Raw genomic sequence first — 16,644 nt, forward strand, 5'->3', positions numbered from 1 at the left:
CCACTTTGATCTGCACCGCTCTCCTCCCTTGGCACTTTCTCTTTTTTTTCTTTTTCGCACTCTGCTATCTTTTCAAATAAACAATTCCCTTCACATTGGGCTAGAGGATACTAGACAACGTGGGGCAGAGATTTTTGTAGTCTACCATCAAACCAGTTGAAAGTGGTAACCCAGAGGTAACATTCTCCAGAACATAATCCTCTCATTCTCAGGAGAACAGAGGAAGAAGTGCTGGGTTTAGGTGATTTCCTGGCCCAGCCCACACCTGTGCATGACACGTCAGTGCCCCTGTGCTCCATCAGCACGCTGCCACGACAGCTTGGTTTTTGATAACCAGTTAATTTATTTCTTACTCTCCAATGTGGACATTACTCACCCCAAGTTCCAATCTATGGGCATTACTCACCCCCAAGTTCCAATCATTAATCAACTCAGACACTTGTAGAGCACAGCATTTACAGCACAGTTCATACTCACAAAAATGGTGACATCACTGTGGGCTCTTCCAGAGAGGCCAGTACTCTCTGGCAATTGGCCCAGCCACGTGTCTGGATCACAATAACCCCCAAGCACTGGCTGAGCCTGCAAAGGTCTCACCTCTAGCCCATAGAGAAGATCAGAGGGCGGACAGCTTGGGCGCACAGGCTCCCCTGCCATGGGTGCACTGGGTGACTTCACCATCATGAAGCTGTCACTCCGAGTGGGTGCAGAAGCCAATGGTGTACAGCCATGAGAGTGGCCTCCCACATCAACAAACTTGATAGGATCTTCCGACCCTAGCTGGATTCGGAGGATCCCATTGGAAGGAGGAAGCCCCTCCCTCCTCCGAGATCTGCTGAGACAGGCACAGGTGCCTGCAGGAAAGCATGTCACTCCACAGGCAGCCCCACGAAGACACTTGGAGAGCAGTGCCACGAAAGAACCAAAGGAGACAAAGCAGATTGCCACTAAGGACACAGCCAAGTAGAGGGTTAGACGGGATTCTCCTTCTCTGGGAGCTGATGATTCTCGAAGATCGGGGACAACTGGATGGGTGTCTTCCTCTAAGGACACCAGGAGAGTAACAGAGGTAGAGAGTGGTGGGCTACCACTGTCCTTCACCACGATGACCAGCTTCTGAGGTGGGAGGTCAGCTGGGATGGGAACAGCTGTCCGTACTTCCCCAGCGTATCTGGAGACGGCAAAGAGGCTGGGATCCGGGGCCTCCAGGAGCTGATAGGAAACCCAGGCATTGTAACCCGAATCCAAGTCCACAGCTGTCACCTTTGTGACTAGGTGCCCAGCACCAACTGATGGAGGCAATGCTTGGGGACATAAGGAACCAGGTCTGGCCCGAGGGCGCAGCACAGCTGGGGCGTTGTCATTGAGGTCCAGCACAAACAGGCGCACCGTGACAGTGCTGCTGAGTGGCGGGCTGCCCCTGTCCCTGGCCTGCACCTCAAACTGCAGGGTCTGGGTCTGCTCATAGTCAAATGATCTAGTGGCATGAACAGCTCCTGTCTGGGGGTTCAAAGAAATGAAGGAAGAAGCTGACACATCTCGATTTCTGGGCTCTAAGAGAGAGTATGAGATTAGTGCGTTTAAGCCAGAGTCAGGGTCCGAGGCTGCAAGGGAGCAAAGCAGGTCCCCTGGGCGATTATTCTCAGGAACGAATACCTCATGTGACCTTTGGAAGAATGAGGGCGGGTTATCATTCACATCTGAAATATTGAGGAAAATAGTCCTGTGGGTACTCAGGGGAGGGTTCCCAGCATCAGAAGCAGTAACCATGATGTCATAACTGGACCTAGCCTCTCGATCCAAGGGTCCAGCTGTCACGAGGGAGAACTGGTTCCTGAAGGCAGACTTGAGGGCAAATGGTAAGTGGTCAGGGATGCGGAGGCTCACATCTCCATTTGACCCAGAGTCAGGGTCCTGCACACTGATGAGTGCCACCACAGTGCCAGGTTCTGCACTCTCTGGTAGAGTTCCCAGCTCCGAGGTCACTGTGATGTGGGGGGCATTGTCATTTACATCTAGGAGATCCACCCTAAGGCTGCAATGTTGCTCCATGGCTGGAGAACCCCCATCACGAGCCCTCACATCAAATTCATAGTAATTCTCACTCTCAAAGTCTAGAGGCCCCTGAAGGGTAAGCTTTCCAGTCGTGGGATGAAGGCTAAAGAGGTTTCTCACCCGATCAGGGGTGTGACCACTGAAAGAAAAGGTGACGTTACCACTAGGTCCCAAGTCTGGGTCAGAGGCATTGAGCTGAATGAGCACCATGCCCGCTGGCGCACTCTCCAACACGCTGATCCTGTAACTGGATTGCTGGAAGGCTGGGGCGTTGTCATTCACATCCAGCACTGACACCCGGAGCTCCGCGGTGCCAGATCTAGGGGGGTTCCCTCCATCCACAGCAGTTAGCACCAGGCGGTAGTCCGATTGCTTCTCACGATCCAAAGGCTTCTCCAGAAGAAGCTCTGGGACCAAGCTGCCGTCGCTGCGCTTCTTGACATCCAGGGCAAAGTGTTCATTGGAGCTTAGTCTGTAGCTGCTAATGGAATTGCTTCCCACATCTGCATCCTGAGCCTTTTCCAAGGGGAAACGCTGTCCTGGCGGAGCTGCTTCCCCGATTTCCAAGTCCAACTGCTGCCGCGGAAATCGGGGGGCGTGATCATTCACATCTACGATCTCAACCTCCGCTCGGTACATTTCCAAAGGCCCTTCGGTTACAAACTCCAGGGGCACGATGCAGCTGGCACTGAGCCCACACAGTGCCTCTCGATCGATTGGATTTTTGATGAGCAGGGCTCCGCTGTCCAAATCCACACGGAAGTGTCTTTGGTTCACCTCTCCAGCGACCTGCAGCCTGCGAGCTGACAGACTCTCTGTATCCAGCAGAAAATCTTGGGCGACATTCCCTACAAAAGTCCCTTCCTGTGACTCCTCTGGGACCGGGTAGCGAATCTGCCCACAAACGTAGCCCAGGTGGCAAAAGAGGAACAAAAGGGTAGCCCCCCACCAAATTTCTACCCAGCTTCTCACCTTGCTGGGCATTGCTGCCGTCCGCTAATGCTCTACTTGGTCCGGAGAAGCCAAAGAAGCTGACCCGCCCCTAACAGCCACAGCAGCTGGAGACACCTATCTCCCTTCCCCGCGCCAGGTCTGGCGCGGCTCCGCCGGCGCAGTAAGGGTTACGCGCCGTTTTTTGCTGGTGGCGGGGTAGATTTGTCTGCCTTTCACTATCCGATTGGCAGGCAGCAGCTCCTGGGCTCAGCCAATAGGCTGAGCAGAGAATGTCCCAATAGCAGCAGGGTTAATGCGTCGCAGCATTGGGAGGAAACACACCCCCCCAAAAAAACAAACCCCCAAATATAATAAACACCAACGTTTCTTTCGACCTTCCTCCTGTTCAACTCGCGTTTATGTCCGAGGATCGTTACCACCGTGGAGAGGCAGAAAACATGTATGTATTTCCCCCTCGGTACATCGATACACCCCGCCCCTTTTCGCGGGGAAAACAGCTACCTCCTGAGCCCTAGCAACCTGCAGCCCCGGAAAACGAGTGGCCATTGGAGACTGGTCACTTTGTTCAAGCCAGTGTTGTCATCAACCAATATTCTAAATGAGTAGCTCAGGCTGGCCGTATTAAAGCAACAGCCTCTAAGAAGCACTGCATATTCTCAAAATTCTGCTCCTCCCCTGCTTACCTCTGTTTGCAGAGAGGCTTGCACGTTAATGAAAGCAATTAAATATATACAGCACACGTTTTTATTGTAACAGAAGGCACAGCAGAAACCAAACCTTATTCAGACATTTGCTACAACAGGAAGCTACCATTCATTGATTTCAAGGACAGTATGAAAGTAGGTGGTGGAAGCCAGAATTGGGAGCCGGTCCAAAACTGTAAGAATCAGTGTATGGGACTTCCTCGGGACTAGATCTCATTACCTGGCAGAATGCTAATGTTCACAGACTGAATGGCTTTCTTGAATGATAGGGATCAGCTACCACCAACGTTGTGCCTACAAATCCTCTTTATTTGACACCACGGCATTCGTGATGTGTTGTTAATTACCAACAGAGACCATTTCAAAAGAACAAGCCTTTCACTTAGCCCCAGGGGACCTCTTGTAGCTGGGGACTTAATCTCACCCCACCCCCACCCTCATTCAGATCTCTTAGCAGCCTGCCTACTATCTGGCCACAAGCTCAAAAGCAGCACATTTTTACATCACAGGCCCCTGAAAGCTGTACTCTGACAGCAAACACACAGAGAAAGACACACTCAGACAGATCTAAGTATGAGGTCTGTTAATTTGTCCAAATCCTTGCCTAGATTACCAATAGCTACCCAAACCAGCAGCAGACAGAAATGTTTGCTCTGGTTTGCAACATCTCTCTGCCCCACCACCATCTTCTTGACTGTACGGAGGCCAGCAACCGACACTGAAATCCCATAGGGAGAGATCTGGCTATTCTGTATTCTTATATAAAAAGAAAACAAGCCCCTCATACCAGAAATACAAAACAAAAACAAAGCTGCTATGCCTCCTCCCAAGGGGACAATGGTGGTTTAAATGAATCAGCCTGGTCCACAGAAGTGCTGATGTCAGAATCCACTATCAGTGAATCATCTATCCAGTTGTCTGGGGGTGGGGGTGGGGAGTTTCCACCCTTGGCTTATTCCTGTCCCTGGTCTCTTATGCCCATCAACAAGCCTGAAGACTTTATGTAGTCACTCGCCTCCATCTGCATGGCCTTGGTGCTGGTTCCAGCATCTATCAATAGTCTCAAATATCATTATAGCTGTTTAGCTGGTCTCTGACTCCAACCCTAATGTCTCCCATCCATTCCTCTTATGACTGTCAGAATAATTTCCAGAAAAAGAAAAATGCCGATGGCACCGTGTGTGTGTGTGTGTGTGTGTGTGTGTGTGTGTGTGTGTGTGTGTGCGTGCGCACACATATGTGGTGGTGGCTTTATTAGAGACCAGCCTTGAAGAGTCAGTTTTCTGCAAAGATTATTTTATATGGGATTAGAAAGTAAAGCAATTACCACCAATATGCTGATGACCCCCAGGTCATTCAGGATCTAAACCTACCTCTTACTTCATGCGATTATCCTGACAGACCGCGTCACACACTTCACTGTTCAGCGGTAATGAACAACCTTGATCTCTTTGCATGGAATTTCCTAGAAAGTCCCCCCTTGGGCTCCATTTTCTATCTGACAGTTCAACCTTTAGCTCTTCACTCAAGCCATCGCCACCCACCTCTATAAAACCTTGTCTTCCCCAGGCTGATTAGGTGTTCCTTCCCCTTTGCCCTTCCATTTCCTAGTGCTTGTAAAGTACATCACCTGCTTTCCTCCCTTTCTTCCTTCAGACAGGGTCTGTGCTGGTGAGTTTTATGGCACTTTACACAAGCTAGAGTCCTCAGAGAGGAGGGATCCTCAATTGAGAAAATGCCTCCATAAGTAAGGCTCTAGGCAAGCCCATAGGGCATTTTCTTAATCAGTGATTGATAGGGGAGGGGCCCAGCCCATTGTAGGTGGGGCCATCCCTGGGCTGCTGGTCCTGGGGTTTGTAAGGAAGCCGGCTGAGTAAACCATAGGAAGTAAGCCTGTAAGCAGCTCTCCTTCATGGCCTCTGCCTCCAGGTTCTTGCCCTGCTTGAGTTCCTGTCCTGACTTCCTTTGATGATGAACAGTGATATGGAAGCTTAATCTTTATCAACCCTTTCCTCCCCAAGTTGCTTTGGTCATGGGATTTCATTCCAGCAGTAGTAACTTACTATGACCTGCCTGGTTGGCCTTGAGCTCAGAGATCTGCTTCTCAACTGCTGCATATAACCATGCCCCGATCCATTATCTTTTCTTTTTTTTTTTTTTTTGTATGCCTATTTCCTCTGGTATCATTTGTACCATAAGACGAGAGTGACTTTTCAAACTTTACAGTCTAGTACAGGGAGATAATTATGCACCATGAATATGCATGTTGTTATTAGCTAAACAAATACTGCTTAAAGATTTACAAAGTAGGTATTATATTTATTTCCTTTAATTTTTTAATTTTATTGCATTGGTGTTTTGTCTGCATGTATATCTGTGTGAGGGTGTCCGTCAAATCCCCTGCAACTGGAGTTACAGATAGTTGTGAGCTGCCATGTGGGAACTGAGCTTGGGTCCTCTGCAAGAGCAGCCAGTGCTCTTAACCACTGAGCCATCTCACCAGTCCCTGTATTTATTTCTTGATGCAGGACCCGAAGTTCAGATTGAAAAAGATATTATCTAAAGCTGAAAGAACAGTATATGTAGTATTGCATGGTATTGCAAGTTCACATTACAACAGTCTGCTTACTAGAATTGGAGCATCATAAAGCCCTATTCTACATAGCCTTGATTTGATCTTTTATGCTAGGTATGGGATTCTCCTACTTCTAGTTTCTTTTTCTTTTTATTTGTCTGTTTATTTGAGACAGGGTTTCACTATGTAGCTTTGCCTCTCCTAAAATTTATGATGGTCCATTAGGATGGCTTTGAACTATAGAGCTCTACCTGCATCTGCCTTCCAAATGTTGAGACTAAAGGTGTGTGCTACCATGTCTGACTCTTCTGCTGGGTTTTATTTTTAAGGATTCTATTTATTTATGAGTGTATGTGTGCATGCCTGCATGAGTTAATATGCGCCACATGCATGCAGGTGCCCAAGGCTATCAGGGGGCTTCAGATGCCTTGGAACTGTAGTTATGGGAACCTGTCAACTGCCTGGTATGTTTGCTGGGAGTGGGACCCAAACCAGGTCCTCTGAAAAAGCAGTAAGTGCTCTTCTTAACCATTGAACCATCTATTCAGCTCCTTTACTTCTAGGCTTCAAGAAATAGCTTTATTGCAATATAATTGAAATTCCATGCAATTCGCCTATTTGAAGAATACAACTCAATGGCTTTTTGTATATCCATCTACCCTAAATTGAGGAAACTATTACCATAGTTTAATTCTGAACTATATTTGTGCTGCCCCAAAGATCCCATTTCTGTGATCCTAGTACTCAGGAGGTAGAGACAGAAGGATCAGTCTGAGTTACTTAGAAAGTCAGACAGACAGACACAAATCCTAGATGATAGTAATTTAGGAGGGTTGTCTCTGTAGATAACTGAAATACCATAGTATGCCTTACATGCAACTCTTCTAGAGTTGTTCTATTTAATATTTTAAAATTTAAAGCCAGAAAGTAACATGATAGCATTTCTGTTTTTATGTAGGCTTGGTTCAATAAAGTTGGCTCTTGGCACCCAGTTCTGTGAACATAAAAATGACAGTGACCCTCTGCTTCAAACAATAAATGACTGACTGCTAGGTTCTAGGGTAAATGTCTTCAACCACATGTCTGCACAGTGGAATCACCTGGGCCTCTCCCACACCCAAAAACTGCGCTTTGCCGGATTTGAGATGTGGTCTGTGCATAGGAATTTTTGAAAGACCCTTGGGTGATTCTAAGGGTCACTCAAGTTTGAGAATATTGTAGTTGCTTCTGAGCTGACAGAAGAGCATCCTCTTCCATGTGGCCGTCACCCTTCCTCAGGCTCCCTATGTGCCCTTCTTTGCCAGCGTGGGCTGTCTTCATATTTGCTCATTTCCAAAGTGAGCTCAAGCTTTTAAACAAAGAAGTACTAATAGTGGTAATAATAACTAATAACATTAACCACCATGACAACCAGGCACGAACATGCAGAATAGCTCCAACAAAGCCCATATTGTTTCCTCTTTGCATCTAAGAGACTTAGAAAGGAGGCTGAATAGCACGTGGTCCAAGACTCAGTTGGTAGCTGAGATCCTCTTTTGTTTAACTTCCAAATCCAAGAATTGCCAGCAATAACTGGGTCATGGTGGCATATACCTTTGATCCCAGCACTCTGGAGGCAGAGGCAGGAGAATCTCTGAGTCTGAGGCCAGCCTGGTCTATAGAGTGAGTTCCAGGATGGCCAGGGCTACACAGAGAAACCCTGTCTTGAAAAACAAACAAACAATACCTAAAAACGAATCGCCAGCAATAATGTACTTAGTTACTAGATATCAGTGACTCTCCTACAATTGAGAGTGTGTGAAGCCTTTATATTCCCCAGCATTCCATCACACATGGATGAATGCTTTACCTTTCTAAGGAAAAGATTGTAGCTCCTTTTCCCAGTAGGTCCACACCTAGCAGGACACAGTGCTGGAGAAAGATCAGGAGCATAGAGGCTTTTCCACTTGATGTTCTTGTGGGCCATCTAGATTTATTTTCAAAATGAATTTTATTTTTGTAATTGAAATGGTTAACTTTGGTACTATAGATATTTTTTACTTTATATTTTTATGTATTTTCCCATTTCCTACAATGCTCATTATTAATTAGTATTTCGTAACATGCCCCTTATTTCCAATAATATGCTTGAAACAAATTTAAAGGATGCCGAGAGCGCTTTATAAATTATTTGAGAATGATGTACAAGATTGTGCAAGCAAATGAAGGTTATATTTTTAAAAATCTACCATTAGTTTTAGAGGCAGGCAAATCTCTGAGTCTGAGGCCAGCCTGGTCTTCACAGTGAGTTCCAGGTCAGCCTCAAACAAAGAAACAAGCTAACATCCCCCAACACCTTAGTTTTAATATAGAAGATGTCGCAAACACTTAAAAGGTGGGCACACAAGAGGTGTTTCTATTGACACTCTTAGAGGTGTCCAGAAGTTCATTCCAAAACAAACCAAGCTAAGCTCTGGGTGCTGAGATCAAGTGCCCTTAGCATGACTGGTTAGTTGTGATGGGAAAAGAGTGTGAACTGAGTCCATGAATGAGTCAAACAAGCATTCTCATCTTGACATAGGACCACAAAACACACTCTAGCCAGCCACTTCCCCCTAAAGGCACTGATCGATCTAGGAAGGACAGGTAAAAGTCTGGAAGCAACAACAACAACAACAACAACAACAACAAATTACTATCGTTCAAAGCAACAGCAACAACAAAGCAGATCCATACCTCCCTGACCATGGTGAAGGAATCAACAAGCACTAACGCGTTTCAGAGATGACTTGCTAACTCTTACCTGTCCAGGGGGGGCGCTCTCTGCACCCAACACCTGCCTATAGAAGACCGGATCGCAGCTTCGTAGCGTGTTCTGGCGGCTGGCCAGTGGGCTGGCGGCACCGGGTTTCTTCAGCAGCGGATCGCTGCGGCGCGAGTCCGTGGTGAGGTACACCTGATGATACAGGTGCGGCGGCAACAAGCCTCCTCGCACCGCGTCTGCGTGCAAGGAGGGCCCTGGTGTTCGGTACAACGAGCTCACCGGGGCTCGGTATAGGTCTCTAGACCGCTTCCACTTGTAAACTTTGAATATGATTACTCCCAACACTGTGACTGCGAACCCCACAGAGACCAGGATTAGAGAAAGAAGTAGATAAAAGGTGAGATTTTTATTCTGTTCTCGGGGAGCAGAGCCAGAGGGGAACTCGGCCCGGGCTTCGGGAGACTCCTCAGTTACCGACACAGTCAGGGTGGCGGTGGTGGAGAGCAATGGTTCTCCATTGTCTGAGATCAAGACTGTGAGAATCTGTCTGGGTGAATCTGTGTCCTGGACTGGGCGAGCAGTGCTAATCTGACCCGTGTGAAGCCCCACGGTGAAAAGGCTCTGGTTGGAGGCTCCCAAGAGGCTGTAGGAGAGCCAGGCATTGTGCCCTGCATCAGCGTCCCAACCTACCACCCTTGAGACCACGTGGCCCGCAGCTGTACCTCGAGGCAGCATCTCCACCGAACTCTGGCCAGGCCGGGGATACAGGACCTGGGGGGCGTTGTCATTGCGGTCAGTAACAAATATGTTCACGCTAATGTTAGTGGCCAAGACGGGGGTACCCCCGTCGTTTACGTGAGCCGTTAGTTGGAACTCTCTCTGACCCTCATAGTCCAGGGGTACTAAGGTTGTCAAGACTCCATTGTCACGATTTATTGTGAAATAGCGACCCACGAGCCCAGTTTCCGCTCCTGGCTCCAAGAGAAAGAAGGAAAGGCGGGCATTGTGCGGGGCGTCGGGGTCCCAGACACTTAGGTTTAATATAGGAACTCCAGGGGGGTTATTTTCCTCAACATAAACATCGTAGGAAGATTGGGAAGACTGAGGAGGATTGTCGTTGATGTCGGACACTTGGACCCGCACCGTTGTAAGAGCGGAGAGAGAGGGAGTTCCCGAGTCCCGAGCTGTGATGCTGAGGTTGTATTCTGGCATGGTCTCGCGATCCAGGACTGCGCTGGTTTTTAAAGTAAAGTAATTCTTGAGGGAAGAAGTCAGGCTGAAAGGGAGACCCGGTGGAACCTCGCAGGTCACCAGCCCGTTCTCGCCAGCATCCAGATCAGTCACACTGAGCAAAGCGATGACAGTCCCCAGAGGGGCATCCTCAGGTACTGGACTGTACACGGAGGTGACTGTGATCTCCGGGGCATTGTCATTCACGTCGACAACCTCTACCAGTACTTTACAATGTGCTCCTTCGGGATTGGCACCCTTGTCTTTGGCCTGGATGTAAATCTCATGGAGTTTGGTGTCTTCGAAGTCCAGGCGACCTTTGATTGTCAGCACCCCCGTTACAAGGTCTAAGGCGAATAGCTCCCTCACCCCAGCACGGTTGTGGCTGCCAAAAGAGTAAACTATTTCTCCGTTGAGGCCTTCATCCAGATCAGTTGCACGAACCTGGGTGACGCGCGTGCCGGGGGGTGCATCCTCCCGGACGCGCGCCCGATACAAAGACTGATTGAAGGAGGGCGCATTGTCATTCGCGTCCAGCACTGTGATACGAATTGGAAGGCTGGCGGAGCGAGCTGGGGTTCCTCCATCCACCGCCGTCAGCACCAACTGGACATTTGGCTCCCGTTCCCAATCCAGGGCGCGCTCCAAGACCAGCTCCGCGTATTTTGTGCCGTCCTCTCTAGTCTGCACACGGAGCGCAAAGTATTCGTTGTGGCTCAGCTCATAGGTTTGTAAAGAGTTGCTTCCCACATCGGGATCGTGCGCGCTCTCGAGCGGAAAGCGCGTCCCCGGCGCCATGGCCTCGCTAATCTCCAATTTCATTTCCCCGGTGGGGAAAGAGGGATTGTTGTCGTTGATGTCCTGCACCACCACTTCCGCGCTGAATAGCTCCAGCGGGTTCTCCACCACCAACTCCAGAGTTACAGTGCAGGAGGGCAGCGTCCCACACAGCTCCTCTCGGTCCAGACGATCGTTGACGAACATTTCTCCAGTCTCCCAGTTCACCTCAAAGAACCTACGGCTAGCTCCGGACACCACCCGGAGTCTGCGGGCCGACAGGCTGCCGAGATCCAAACCAAGATCCGTGACCACGTTACCCACGGGGAAACCCTTCTCTCTCTCCTCCAGGATCTCATAGTGAATGATGGTGGAAGCCTTGGTCAAGGCAGCTAGCAGAAGGAAAACTCCCACCGTTCTCCCGGGGCTTACCAGTCCGCTGCTCCGGGCCTCTGCGACCATCTCACTCAAAAGCAGCTCCTCTGGGCGGGGTCCAGGTGGTCCCGGAGGTTTCGCAGAGAAACTTTCAGCGGGTTAGCGCTTGGGCGCTGGGCGCCGAGTCCGACATGGCTTTCTGGGCGCCGCTGATTTGTTCGCCCGCTGTTCAGTCTCTGTCTCATCCCGGGGCGCCGAAAGGGGACGGGCCCGGGCCAGATCTCCAGCGTCTTCATTGGCCGACAGCGGCACACAGAGTCCCAGCCAATAACTGCACAAAGAATGCGCTAGCGCCGGGTTCTTTGAGTAGGACACGCGCTCGCGCCAGGAACTTCACTTTCCTCTGGCTGCCCTCCAGAGTTTCCTGTCCAGCGCTCTGCCATTGCCAGGGGAGCAAACCCAATCTTCGGGCGGATCTGCCTCCCCCGCCTCCCACCCCGCCCAACCAGGCCCATTAAACACTTTAATCGCGTCTTTGATCACAAGAAAGGGGAACGATCCAAATCGAAAACGATACAGCATTGACTGGAAAAACGCCAGCAAATTGAGTCTGTTGGAGGGCAGAGGAAGCAGCCGAACCCTGTTTGGAAGAGGGAATGAGTATTTCTGGGGAGATTAATATCACTTTTATTGGCTCTGGGATGTATGTAGTTTAGAGGTAGATTCCGCCTTGGCATGTGTGTGGGGTTTCTTTCCAACCAACGGCCCCTCTCCATAAACCCACAGTTTTATCTTTCTCCAAAGGAGACTAGAATTCGTTACTTCCTCAGTGGAGCAAATCCACAGAACTATTATCTGTTTGGTTTAACTCTGTACTGAAATTTTAAAAATACGATTAAGATTTTATTGCCTTTAAATTGGATGCCATCATTGTTTTCAAAGATGCTTTAAAGGAACAAAGAGCAATGTGAAATTTCCCTACCTGTTTTTTTCCCCAACCGTGTAATCTCAGTCGGTTAGAACATGATCTCTAACACTCTCTCTTATGAGTTTAATCATTTTACTAAGTTTCTCAGTTCATGTGGTAAAGAAATCTCCCTCAGAGAGAGAAGGGAGGGAGGGGCGGGCCATAGGGTATCCAGGACCTCTCATAAGATAATTGAAATGATGGGGAAGCAACATTCTATAAATTCTTTAGAAAAATACAAAGCTTTAGTCACAAAATGAAAAATTCTATATTTGGGATTGTAGTCACCCAACAAAAACTAGCCCTGGTTAGAATAAGGAATACAAGTTAGCTATGAAATAAAGGCAGAGCTTGGACAAGAAACTAACCTGCAGGCTTCTGGATCATATCCTTCTTATGAGCAAAGGAAAGTGCTTGGTACAAAGTAAACCTCAATGATGGAAAGCATTCCGTTAGGTGCTGGATTTGAAGTTTTGGCGCCTCAGACTCTTTCTACATAAATACCTTGTGCTTTCTGAAGTGTAACTAGTCTTGATCTCAGGCAGTGAGGTAGCCAGAAAAGTTAGAAAGTATATGTAGGATTTTTCTGATTAAATGAAAAGCCATGTCCTCAGCATTGACCCTACCAGCGACAGTTTTAAAGTCAGATCAGGTGGCTCATGCTTGTAATCCTGAGGCAGGATGATTGTCACGGGTTCCAGGCCAGTTTGAGCTATACAGTGAGGCCCTGCCCTTCCCCGCCCCACGCCAATGAAAACAAAGCCAGTTCTAAATACCTGAGATGACAATTGGCTAGACCACCAAGGATTATGATAGGCATTAGGAGACGGATACAATAGAATGTAGAATAACTGTGATAGGCATTAGGATGGATACAATGGAATTTCGAATAGCTACTTGCTATTCCAAATGTGAGAACCAGTGTCATAGGCAGGCACTGGGAGTTTGTCAGAAGTGAAGAATTTGCACTTAACCAAAATACCTGACTGGTGTGAAGACACATTAAAGTTTGATAATAACTAAATTTGGTTGATTATTCAGAGGTGTTCCTATTAAAACTTTTTTTTGGCCTGTTCACTATCACATGAATCATAATTTGGATTCTGAAAGCTTTTGAGGGGCAAATATTAGGTGCTGAACCCAAGGTCTTATGAATGTAAGGCAAAGCAAGTATTTATATATGCGTTATACATTCCTGATCCCAGAAAACCAGATTTTAAAATGTACACCATTCTCCTATAGTAAGGCCTATAGTTCTAATACCTCTTCACAAAGCAGCAGACGTCTTCAAGATTCCTTCTCCACAGTAGGTAGGATAAACTTCTCCAATATTCAATTAGGTCATATTTCTCACAGCTACTCCTCGACAGCAGTGTTGTTTCTCTTGAAATACAATACTAGAGCCTTTGTGTAGAATCCACATCCTCACACCTTCTCTCTCTCTCTCTCTCTCTCTCTCTCTCTCTCTCTCTCTCTCTCTCTTTCTCTCTCTCTCTCTCTGCCCCCCTCTACTATTACACTGCTTTCTTCAGTGTGGTCATAATCCCAGCAAGACCCTCTGTGCTCCAGGGCCTCCACCCAGGCTGCTTTGCTCCCACGAAAGTGTCTTTCCCCTTTTTACTTTTGCTTGCTTATATTCCAAATCTTTTGTCTCAAAAAACAAAATACCAACCAACCAACCAACCAACCAACCAACCAACCAACCAAACAAACAAAATGACCTGGGGGTGCAGGTCAGTTGGTAGGCTCTGGGCTTGAACCCCATCAGCAGCAGCAACAACAAAAACAAAAAGTTAGGCATGATATCATACGCTTATAATCTTAGCTCTGGAAAAATGGAAGCAGGTGCATCAAGAGTTCGTCCTCGGCTGCAAAGAATTTGAGGCCAGCCTGAGCTATATGAGACCCTACCTCAAAGGGAAATACAACAGAACAAGTTAGAAATTTCAGGTTTTGGGGCTGGAGAGATGGCTTAACAGTTAAGAGCACTGTCCACTCTTCCAGAGGACCTGGGTTCAATTCCCAGCACCCACATGGCAGCTCACAGCACTCTGCAGCGCCAGTGCCAGTGGATCGAACACTCTCCACAGACACACATGCAGGCAAAACATCAATGTACATAAAATAAAAATAAATTATTAAAAACCTGTAGGTTTTATTTAGAAGTAAGATTCTTTGTTGGGGCACCTTACTTTTTCCATTGACCTTAACACAATTTAATGATTTATTTATTTATTTATTTATGTTTTGTTTTGTTTTGTTTCGAGACAGGGTTTCTCTGTAGCTTTGGAGCCTGTCCAGGAGCTAGCTCTCGTAGACCAGGCAAGCCTCAAACTCATAGAGATCCGTCTGCCTCTGCCTTCCAAGTGCTGGGATTAAAGGTGTGTGCCACCATCGCCTGGCTAGGTTTTATTGATTTTTATAAGCTTATATTAATTTACAAAGTAAGGGGTTTCACTATGTCGTTCTATACATGCACGTGATGGACATTCACCATGCTTCCCCTCTGTTACCAACATCCTCCCTTCCCCCTTCTCCTGTCCACTCCCCAGCACCCCCCCTTTTATTTTTATGTCCTTTCCTCTCACTCTGTCTCCAGATAGCACTTGTAAGAGGAAACATGTGATACCTGTTTTTTGAAGTTGTTTTTCTCCCTAAGCAGAAATAACATCAAGAATTGACAAATGAGATTGCATTAAATTATTTTCTAAATGTGCATACTTCTCCCATCCCAAAGAAATGAGAAGAAAATGGGAGCTCACGGACAGGAACCAAAACACTTCTTGCTGAGGAAGAATGCTCTTGTACATTGTAAAAAAAAATCGTATTGGTTTAATAAAACGCTGATTTGCCAGTAGCCAGGCAGGAAGTATAGGCAGGGCAACCAGACTAGAAGAATTCTGGGAAGAGGAAAGGCAGAGATGCAGTCTCCAGCCAGATGCAGAGGAAGCAAGATGAGAATGCTTCACCGAAAAAAGATACCAAGCCAGTGGCTAAAGATAGATAAGAATTGAGAGTTAATTTAAGTTGTAATAGCTAGTTAGTAATAAGCCTGAGCAATAGGCCAAATAGTTTATAATTATTAATATAAGCCTTTGTGTGTTTCTTTGGGACTGAACAGCTGTGGGACCAGGTGGGACAGAAACTTTTGTCTACAACTTCTGATGATGACTTGTGTTCTGCCTGCACCTATCTAGTACAGTAGTCACTTCATGTTGTGTGTGTGCATGCGCTCACATGTACATGTGCTCGCTCATACTCATAATGAAGATTAAAACTATTAATTCACACATGCTAAGCACATGCCACATTACCAAGCTACGACCAAGTTCTTCCCTCCTCTAGTTATTATTATTTGTGCGTTTGTGTGCATGCATGCGTACATGTGTGCAGGTATGCGTGTATGCGTGTGTGTGTGTGTGTGTGTGTGTGTGTTGCTAGGAATCAAGCTCAGGGGCCTTGTGGAAGGCAAGCACAGAAATAGTTTAGTAACCTGAGACTCTAGTTGGTTTGGAATATGCACATAATAATAATGTGCTTAGCAGCACACACCTGCACACATTATGCAAAACGCCTCTTTCTGAATAATATACCTAGCAACCCGTACAATGTACCTACCTTCCAACACAGGACCGCCACCTGCATCGAGCTACATGCATGCCCCATTTTGAACAATGGCATAAATTTTTCCTCTTCTTAGATCATCAAACTTAGTTGGATTCTCTTCAGTTGTTCTCCACTTATGCCAATGTTCGTGAATGGAAAGGCCGATTCCTCCTAGGTGTGTGTGCAATAAGGCAACACTGTGTTCCTAATTGTACTTTTGGGATACTCCCCATTTAACATCTCACCCCTCTGCATAGCCAGGCAGGCACATGATTAAAATCAGATGCATCATAGGAAAGGACATACATAATACATAGTTATGACGTAATCTATCAATCAGAGAGTCCATCCAAACTATGCCTCTTAGTAACCAGCCCCTTCTCTTCAGCTCTCCATAAAAAGAAGCCCCAGGCAATAACCTGGTGCCCTTGAGTACCTCCACCATGGTAGCCTGTTGTCAATCTTCTTATATATTATTTTATAATCTGGACTATTCCTTTGCTTTTGAATAAAGTTTTTTGGCTACTTTGCAGTCTGTGTGGAATTTTATTTCATTCTTGAATAAGAAACTAAAAACCTTGGAACCCCCAGCCCAGCACCTGACCCCTGGTAACAACATCTTCATACTAGCTGGGCAAGTCCTCCATTTCTGAGCCCA

The 16,644-nt window shown here is 47.1% G+C and overlaps 1 protein-coding gene and 1 long non-coding RNA gene across 21 annotated transcripts in view; one reads left to right on the top strand and one right to left on the bottom strand.

Annotated features, from left to right (window-relative positions):
- Positions 1-16,644, bottom strand: part of LOC125390519 (protocadherin gamma-C4) — a 182,652-nt gene that overhangs the window by 22,470 nt on the left and 143,538 nt on the right. Inside the window, exon 1 of one of the 20 annotated variants that reach the window (XM_048419570.3) lies at positions 9,071-11,679. The exons of 17 other annotated variants lie outside the window; for them this stretch is intronic. In XM_048419570.3, the coding sequence (XP_048275527.3) occupies positions 9,071-11,500 (2,430 nt within the window). In that variant the 5' untranslated portion in view covers positions 11,501-11,679. Of the gene's footprint in view, positions 1-597; positions 3,257-9,070; positions 11,680-16,644 lie in introns of those variants that run through there. 2 more of the 20 variants (XM_048419590.3, XM_087896096.1) reach the window with 2 other exon arrangements.
- Positions 1-16,644, top strand: part of LOC146891770 (uncharacterized) — a 50,494-nt gene that overhangs the window by 4,095 nt on the left and 29,755 nt on the right. The gene's annotated exons all lie outside the window — the stretch shown is intronic.

This window comes from Myodes glareolus, chromosome 13 (genome assembly GCF_982192425.1).
Source record: "Myodes glareolus chromosome 13, mMyoGla1.1, whole genome shotgun sequence".
Classification (NCBI taxonomy): Eukaryota; Metazoa; Chordata; class Mammalia; order Rodentia; family Cricetidae; genus Myodes; species Myodes glareolus.